This window comes from Dromaius novaehollandiae, chromosome 8 (assembly GCF_036370855.1).
Source record: "Dromaius novaehollandiae isolate bDroNov1 chromosome 8, bDroNov1.hap1, whole genome shotgun sequence".
Classification (NCBI taxonomy): domain Eukaryota; kingdom Metazoa; phylum Chordata; class Aves; order Casuariiformes; family Dromaiidae; genus Dromaius; species Dromaius novaehollandiae.
This window is the reverse complement of record NC_088105.1, coordinates 39,665,024-39,674,884: the sequence shown is the minus strand read 5'-3', so window position 1 is coordinate 39,674,884 and position 9,861 is coordinate 39,665,024. Positions and strand designations below refer to the sequence as shown.

The following is a 9,861-nucleotide window of genomic DNA, read 5'->3' as shown; positions in this document are numbered from 1 at the left end:
AGGTACAGAGACTCGATCAGCTCTGCCTGAGACCTAGCTATTAGTCACTGCTTTCTCATAAAGGGAGAAAAGGCACTTTAATGAATACATGTGATGCTTATTATTTGGATAGACAACATTTGTGCCTTCTGTGCCTGCATGGCACTTAGAATAGGTTAACATTTGGTTTACAACACAACAATAAAATTTGCCTTTATTACGAATAAACAGAGTACTCACATCTTACAATATGTTTTTTAGATGCAGGATTATATTCACTCTTAGAGGAACTAATATTAATATGAAAGCCACATGCATTTAATGTTTTCACACTTTTTATTTTCCAAGCAGTGTTAATATGAATTTTAAATATTGCATTTGCTTTGTTAAAACATGAAACTATTTATGTACATTTGTTTGCAATTTTAGAACACAGACCATCAAGTAACCATTTGTACAATAATGTATCAAAACATGTATCAAAAAAATCATACCCCAGAATTTTTACCAGCTACTCCCCTGCTTGCTTTAAAAGCTACACTAATAGCAGAGAAGCCTCAACATTATAATAGCTGAAACAGAAAACAAACACTGCTCCCTTCTAATAACTGTCTTTATCTGCTTTGATTGGTTGCAGTTAATATTAATAGTATAACCTTTAAAAATTGTGGAGAAAGCTAATACTTTATCTTCACTCCTCATATTAAGGCTCCAAAGCAAGCTTAATGAGAAACCATTATAAAATCGTACTGCTAAATAGTATCTTAACTCACAATTCAGCCTATATAATTATATCAGTATTGCAACTAACAATTACTGCTGATATATCAAACTTACATCCTGAGCAGCACAGTGGGAGAAAGGTATGCCACGATTACAATATTAACCATTACTAGGGCTTACGTAGCAAAACGGATTATAGTGTTACTCTTACCACAGGAATGCAGGGCTCAAATTTTGCTTACAGACAGAAAAAAAGCGGTCTCAAAATGTGTGGATGTATCTTCATGACAGAAAACCAACACACATTTGGCAGCCTCTGCTCAGGATCTGTCCTGGCCCAAAACAACGGCAGGGTCACTAGGTAGGGTTCAGGGACTGGCCAAGCTTTTTAAGAGGACAAGCCCAGGACACGGGCACATTTCAGCGCACTGGCTCTAAACAATGCCAGCTGTCTTCACTAGCACAATGTAACATTAAACTCGCCCAACTACCAGTGAACAAAAATAATTAGTAAGTACATTTATAAATGACATTTTAAAGACTATTAACATATAAAACATCATAATCTTTATGAAAATAGACCATTTCCAGCACAGCTTGCCTTTTGGAAGAGGGAGGAGGACACATATATATTTTTTAAAAGACAAGTGTTCTCCTGGACAGCTGCCAATAATCTAGTGTAAAATGTCCTTAAAGCAAGACAAACTCCTCTGTACTAAATCTTTTTAATCTTTTCTTTTCATCCTCAGAGAAAAGGTCATTTTCTTCACGGAGTGGACTGGAAGCAAAGTCATAGTCTCTAGAATGACCCTTTACAAAAGTAAACAAGGGATATTTCTCCTTAGATGAAGATTTCAGCATCTATAATGTAAAACACATACCAGATAAAATGTTAATGGGAAATGAACAAAATACAGGAACTAGTGATATTGATCTAATTAATGACTGTAAAATGAAGAATGCAAAATGCATTTTTAAATTATTTTCATTATTGTCACATTAACAAACAAAAGCATCGCAATATCTAAACATTCCCTCCTCCTCTTAAACAAACATGTATTTCCATTTCATCTCCTTCAGAGAGTAAACAGCTTCATTCACAATTTTGTGCCTAACCCTGTAACTTGTTCCACCTACATCATCTCTATCTGCAGACAGAGCTGGAGGGGAAAAAAACATACAAAATAATTAATAATCCCCTAGATCACAGGTAAGAATTCTGGAGCAACTAGGCAACTTGGGGAGATATTTTAATTGCAGAAACAGCATGTACAATAATTAGTATTTGTATTAAACACGTACATTTAAGAAAGTAAGCCCACCAGGAGCATGACTAAAAATAGGCTGCATATGGTAACAGACTGTGTCAGAACCCTAGTGTCAGAATCTACATTTTTGAAAAAGTATACTGAGCATGCTGCAGAAGGGTGGTAGTGTGCAATGATAAATAGAAAAACAACAAAATGCTTTTAACAGCAGATAATACTCATCCAAATACTGAATAGCATCTCAGCCTTTCAGGCTGTTTAAAGCTCTTTTGAATGTCCACTGATGCTCTTCTTTTTTATTTCTTACCTTCGATTAAAAAAAAAAAAGCTCAATATACAGTGATGCATTGAGATGCAGAACTATGTTAGTATACAGGCATAAACTGTGTGGGACTAAAAACTCTAAAATAGATCTTTAAACAGTAAGAGCTACTAGAAAAAACACTTGGAGCTGGAAAAGTCACGCTTACAGTAAAATCAGATTCTGATTTTTACTGTGCTTGAAATTTTCCACTTTGTTTTAGTCTATTTTAATTGCATTCTGCTGTTGTACTGTGCAACCTGGGGAAAAGGGCAAGGAGATACAGAAAAGACACGCAGCCATTAACAAGCAAGAGCACAGGAAAAGAAAGAATGAGTATTTGTAGAGGAAAGAAAAAAGTCTGATAAGAAACAAAGCATTTGTAAATCTTGCAAGACTAGATAATTGGATGCCAACCTCGTCCTCTCTAGGAGCTGAGGACAAGCTGGGTCAGTAGGAACAGAAATTCATGGCCATACAAAGGCTGTTTGGTGGCCTGTGGAATGGACTTTGGCCAGCTCCTAACTGACAAGTGTCTGCAACTCAACGCTCACCACTGCTCCTCAGGGCAGCCACACAGGCATGGAGACCAAACAGACATCTCGCCTTCAAAGATGGCCCCTCCGAATCAGGCTAGAAGTGCTTTATCCCTGGGAAAACCTGCAGTTCCCCTGCTATTGTCTGTGTTGAACTTTCCCTGAAATGTCATTCTCTACAGGTACCGGCAGCACCTCTCTGTATACTAAGGGAAGTGATGAAAGGTTAAAGACAGAACCTGAACTGGACAGACAGGCAAAAGCCTGGACCTGAACAAGAAGCAAGTGGAACTTGATTAAAGTTACAAAGTTACATCTCACTCAGTGATTACAGATAATTTCCAAGAATTAAGCAAAATCTTTAAAAAAAGAAAAAAAACAGGTATGTAGGTTTTATTTATTTTAAAAAAAGTAAATTGTACAGGAATGTGCGCTTTCATACTACTTGTTACATAAATGTCTATTTCCACTAAAAAGTTCTTGTAAAATCAGTCAGACCCTGGAGACCACAAGTTTATTTTGGGGATGACACTTACTGGGATGCGATACATATTCAGATGTCCCACGAGTACTTCATACACAGCAACTCTAAAGCTGTCTATGTGAGACTGGTTTATAATATCCATGGAAAATTAAGAATACAGATCTATTACATTATAGCTGAAGCCACCTTAGCTCAAGACGGACAATGGACAGACTTGAGAAACACTCAGTCTGTTCCCAGTTTTGCCATGGATATACCCTGGGTAAGGTGCAGGAGGTAACCAAGCATGGGACCCTGTGCTATAAAATGGGTATAATGATTCTCTACTGAACAATGCCATTGGATAGATCCACTTTTACCTGCAAGTTCTTTAGATACCGCTGTGATGATTTCTACAGAAAAGTTTATTGATAAATATCAGTATCTTTTAGTACTAGTGTTAGACTCACAGATTGCCACTGTTGCCACTGCAATGAGTTCTCCGTACTGAAGTGCACCCAAGTTCAACACTCAAACAGTCCAGTTTTCCTGAGAACTTTTCATTTCTGCTAAGAATCTGGGCTATAAACAGGCAAATACAATCACGGCCCAAGCTGATTATTTATTTTCAGCCATGGTTTTTGATATGGAAACAATACACTGCAGGAGCAGAAAGACAAGCGTGGTATCAGTCATGCAACAAGGTGAAGTAGCAGCAGAGGCTGCAGGCAGGGAAAGGCAGAGCCCTCCTAGGTGCGGCGCGAGGCCGAGCTGCTCGCTGGTCTGCCCCAGGGCGTGGAGAAGCCGGGCAAGCTGAAGTGCCTGCCTGGCTGTTCACCGCTCCTCCTGCTGCAAGGGCAACATGCAGGTAAGGCTACAGCCACCCCTGTAAAGCCATACTTCAAGTCTGCATGTGCTTCCAGGCCTCCTAAATCTATCAGCTATTTAATTCTAGCTAATATTAAGCTACTTAATAATAGCTACCTGAGTAGCAAGTAGAGCAATAGAGGGTAACTTGAGTGTGATTTGGATGGATTTTCACTAATCACTTCTGTTTGGATCCTTGATTTCTATGCCCTGATTTCTCTTTTACTGAATATATGGCTCATATAGGGTTTATCCTCAAATAATAAAAGCTAAATAAATCTTTTCTCCAACCTCTTATTATCCATAAAAGCAGCAAGAATCTGAATTTGTTAGTCTAGCCTGCATAGGACCCCCTGAGAGTATACTGTGCTACTAGTTCAAGAACTACAGTATTCAAATTGCGAACAAAGGAAAAAAAAATAATGGAAGAGCAGGAAAAACAAAGGATGTGAAGAAGAGATTGGAGGATCACAGAATCTCTCTCTCTCACGTGTTTTTTATCACATATTTGTATGCAAACTTTCCTCTGTTTTGAAACTTTCTGTATCTGAAATAGATTAATATTAAAATAGTGTCACTAATATTAAAGCACTTTTATCCAAAACGCTAGGAAAACAGCTCCAAGACTTAAATCAATTACTGTTTTCCTAACATATGTTCAGGGAAAGAAAAATACCTTTTTCCAAACTCAAAAGAAACAAGAAAAAAAAAAAAAAGAGGAGAACTTCCAATGTAACTGATTTTGTTACATTTGATCCAACTTTTTTTTTTAAAACCAGGTTCTTACATTCTCTCTCATACATGCTAGAATAGGAAAACAAGAAAAAATGGAAACTTCAATATTTAAGCCTTCCATATATTTAATGCCTAGGAACTTCTTTAAATCTATTTTCTAGTTCTCTGTGTATGAATCAGATGAAGAAAAAAAACTTCAGCATCAATCAAACCTACTAAAGATTATATGTATAAACTTCATTAGGATGATTATTAAGACTGTATTAAGTTTACAATGCCAGTTTTGCTATAATACTAATACCACTTAAAAGGATGTTCAAAGTGTTGTACAAACATTAATTCTTTATTCTGCTGTATAACGACTGTGGTTAGAATATTAATATCGTGACCATCTTCTGCTACCGCTGAATCCCTTCATAGACAATTTTTTAAATTACGTAACATGTTATTCAGTATCACAGTTAATACAACATAAATAACATTGTATTGCATACACTCATTTGCTATAACAGTCAAGGAAAAAAAATGTCAATTACATTTGGACCTATCTCCATGTTTTTCAAGTGGAAGGGACGTGATCAGACATTTACTGAATGATACCTCTCTGCTGACTTTAGAACATTGTGTTTAAATGTAAAGCAGCGTGTTTATGATTTGATAACAATCAGAAATTGCTCTTATGCTAACAAGAAATAATATACAATTTTGGCTTGATCAAATACTTCCTTAAAAAAAAAAAAAAAAAAACCCCTCCCAAGGGATTTACTGCCTCTTAAAAATTCCTCCTCAGGTAGGGGGTAATTCCAGTGCCTCCGAAGGGCTGGCTGCGGAAATATTTTCATTTCAATAGTGCCACCTCGTGGAAGCGCCACGTGCCAGCTCGGCTTCCCAGCTCATGCATTGTTTTTATTCGGGCAGTTTTCTCTGAGAGAGACAACCTCTCAAAATACAATTCAGGTTCTCTCCAGGTTTTACACTTTGGCATTAAATAGATGTAATGAAAAATAATCTACATTTCTCATCATTAAAAAAGAAGCAATAAGTATCAAGAAAATAACGATTTCTAATTAGTAAAGCTATGCTGATTCTCTCCCCTTACCCATGCACAATATATACACATCGCTTCCGACTGAGGAATCGATTTCGTAACTTCGACACCTACCTTTGTTATTTCTTCCGAAGCCTTCTCAAAGTCCTGCACATTTCTACAATAAAATCCTATTGTACAGCTCGGATCCATTTTTTTAAACGACATCTTTTTGGGAGAAGGACAGTGGAATGACTGCAGTTTTCAAAATTAAAAAACATGAAATGTACTGTTAAGGTTGAGAATGGTACAAATCAAAACAGTTACTTTTCTATCAAGCAGCTTTAACACACAATTTCCTGTATCACTTATACTAAAAGCCAGCACACACTTGTGAAGTTATTTCTTCCTACCCCAAAAAACATTCAAGCAATTCCACTCCTCTCCCCACAGAAGACCTCCCGCTGTTCATGCTGTATTCACCAAACTTACACGCGACACCATGTTAGTTTGAAATCTGTCAAAGGTCTGCCGCTCCAAACAGTACTTTATGAATATTCCCCAGGCAGAGGAGGTGAATGCTCTTCTGCAAATTGAATTTGTAACAGCTTTTGCACTATCTTACAATTACTGCTTTACTACCACCGCCCAGTGCCCCCTTCCCTCCCCCAGCCTCCATAAAAGAGACATAATGGAATAAACCAACCTCATGTATTTTTCTTTAGTAAATGAAATGGGGGGGAGGGAAACACACACAAACCACAAAAACGAAAAAGTATTACACAAAAGCAAAAGTATTACAATAACCCGCAAGGAGGAGGGGGGAAAAAAAAGAAACCCTACTAACATGCCCTGCTTTATAAATGTTTTTTTCCCCTATGTGAAATTTCTTATCATGACAGATGATGCTCTGACAGTGCTGTGAACTGGTATTATCAGCAGTCATGGTATAAAGAACAAAAAACAAACAAAAGCCTTCCCCACACTCCTTCATTCACAGTTTATGAGAGAAAGCATAATATATAATATTAATCCTGATTATGTGTTCATTTATTATCGGACCTGAATGCAGAAGAGGGCTATAGTTTTGATGAAGCTCATCATCTAATAACTGAAACTATTTGGTCACTGCTGACTGTCCAGATTCAAGCCAGTAACTCAAAGGTCATCATCTTTATCCTACTACTAACATGCAACTACCCAGTCATTTAACCTCTATTAAATCATTAGCAATCCTGCTGCAGCTTCGCAGTATTTAAGCTAATAAATGCTAACACGACACATCTGCAATGCATGGCAAGGCGGTTACCACTGCACTGAAATGTGTATTTTGTTTCTCATGAACCTCCCCAAGTGATCACTATTCTCCAGGGAACATTCTGTGCTATTTCTCTCACGTTTGGACGTAAGCTGCGCACCAGCTCACAGCTCTGCTGGCACAGTGCTGGTGCCCACGGGACAGAAGCAACGGGACTAAGCTTACTAGCACAGCAGTGTAATAGGACAGAGCACCAGTGTGTTTCCTCTAGAAAAGGTAACTAAAAACTGTTAAAATCTAATCTGAGTACAGGAACAGCAACCCTGACAGTTAATAACAAGCAGTCTTCAGAATAGAAATCCATTCTACCTTTTTAATTTTTCCTTTGCCAGTCAGAAAAGTCAATCTACAAAAGAAGACAGGACTACTTACCTCCTCGCAGAGTATCTGTCAGTGTAACAGTTTTACATATTGAAGCGTATTGCTCTTTACTTGTGATTACTAATCTAATGGAGGTATTTCTACTAAACTTTCAATAAAAAAATTTAAGCAAAGATGAGAAATAATATTTATCTAAGACTATTTTTATTTATTTTCTTCTAATTGCGTTCAAATTCTATATGCAGAATTTATAGGTTGAATTCATTCCTGGGTCATCAAAAACATAAATCGGAACTCTGCTTCCATATTACATTTCAGCGACAACTCCTATCTCCAGTTTTGCTACACCGTTCAGGGCAGCATTCTTAAAGCTACATGAATCACTGTACAACAAAGAGAAGTGGGTAGGCATTTTTTTTCCCCACTCCTCCAAACAAATGGATTCTGGAAGCCAATACAGAGCCGATTGATTTCCAACTTATTCTGGACAATTTGTCAATTTTGAAAATACTCCCTACAGATAAATCTAACAAGCAACTATCCACACTAAGAAAGCAATTTCTGTTTACTTTTGACATTTCTGGACAAAGATATAATGCTATTAAATGAACTAAGCATTAAATTGCAATATATTTTCCATCTGCAGAAAAGCATTAGGATGCGATCAAGCCAAGCTGGCAGCTCGCATGCCTTCAAAATACATTTTAAAACCTTATTATTATTTGGAAATTCGTATTAATGCCAGCCTGCAGCACAATCTAGAGAATTAGTCATAGAAACAGAAACCAAAAATATATGTATTTTTTCTGGCTTGGCCACTGAGCTACGGTGTGACCTTAAGAAAGTCACTTCAGCTCTGCAACTCTGATCTTCCCACCTTTTGTCAGGCTGGCCCAATTAAGCTGCAAAAATCTTCAGCGAAGGTGCTGTATTTTACTACAGCTATTAGCATAAAGGGGCAAGGATCTTGTTATAATCTCTGGATGCTACCACAATGCAAATAAGTAGAGCTAGGACTCTCACCAACTCTCTTTCCAAAGATCTCAACAGTGTAAACCTAAAAAGATCTCAAAAAATAAAGAAAATTTCTGCCTAGAATATTTTCTGATATGTTTTACCCAAAGTAAAATAGCAGCTATGCTCCTTTTCTGAATTCAGAACCCTCTCATTTTCTACAGAACCTTAGACTTCTACATTATATGCCATTTTAATTAAAACATCCTGTTAAATGTAAATACTGAAAAATATGTACTGTTTACTTTAAGTCAGCCCTAGGTTTTAACATTAGCCCTTTATAAACTCTTTGACATATATAAGCTGTTTTCATAAATACTGTTTGATGGTATTTTGATTAAGGTATTGTGACCAACTTTAACATATCACCTCTCTGAAACTGATACATCATTAACAGATTTTTTTCATAATAGTAATAGACAAGAGATTGAAGTTAACTCTACTGTTCTCTCTCAGTTTAAGGTAAATGTAAACTGTCATACAAAACAGCAGCCACAAAACATTTACTTTACTACACTACAAACTGTTTGACTTGCATTCTAAGTGTAACCAAGCAATTTAAGATCACCTACTCAATTCCTAATGTGAGATTAAGAGCTGCATTCATAATCTTAAAATGCACTGATCTTAAATCTCACTTCTACTCTTTGCAGGTCTTTACTGAAAACCTTTATCAATCCTACGTTAAGTAATTAATATTTCAGGGGTGGGGGAGATAAATACATATTCCTCTTCCTTCTTTAAGTGCAATATGGTTTTTCTGAAGCCATGTTTCAACATTTAGGAATATGTAACTTCTTGCAGAACTCAGTGGCACAAGGAACTACTACTAATAACCAGCTCTGAGTTCCAGGGCAGCTGATGCACCCATGAGCGCTTCTACACTTAATGAAGAGTTGCTCGGAGGATCCTGGAAGTTCATGCAGAAGTTGGGCGTACCAAGATCAAGCAGAGGTGGCATGGATTACACCATACTACTGTGGATAATTCAACACACACTTTTACAATTGATGATTCTTTAATAACCTCCTTTAGCTTTCTCCCTGTTCTCAATGCAAGTTATCTGCAAAGAGGCTAAAAGAAAATGGAACACTACTGTAAAAAAAAACAAGCATGATTTCTAACACCAAGGCACAGACTGAAGAGGCATCTAGCAAGCCATGGCCTAGAAAGGCGGAGGAAAAAAGAAAAAATAACAAACCCAACACCTGTATTTTCAGACCTGTCAGTTTTTTGGAAACTACTAGTGCATAGAAACAAGTAGATTAAAAATAATAAGGCTTATTAAAAGAAACAGTTCAGAAAACTT

The 9,861-nt window shown here is 37.0% G+C and overlaps 1 protein-coding gene across 2 annotated transcripts in view; it reads right to left on the bottom strand.

The window, feature by feature from the left end:
• Window positions 1-296: 296 nt before the first annotated feature.
• Window positions 297-9,861, bottom strand: part of ATG4C (autophagy related 4C cysteine peptidase) — a 28,850-nt gene continuing 19,285 nt past the window's right edge. For both annotated transcript variants that reach the window (XM_064516306.1, XM_064516305.1), the window contains 2 exons: window positions 6,035-6,154; window positions 297-1,563 (listed from right to left, as the gene is read on the bottom strand). In XM_064516306.1, coding sequence (XP_064372376.1) covers window positions 1,393-1,563; window positions 6,035-6,154 — 291 coding nt within the window. In that variant the 3' untranslated portion in view covers window positions 297-1,392. The remainder of the gene's footprint in view (window positions 1,564-6,034; window positions 6,155-9,861) is intronic.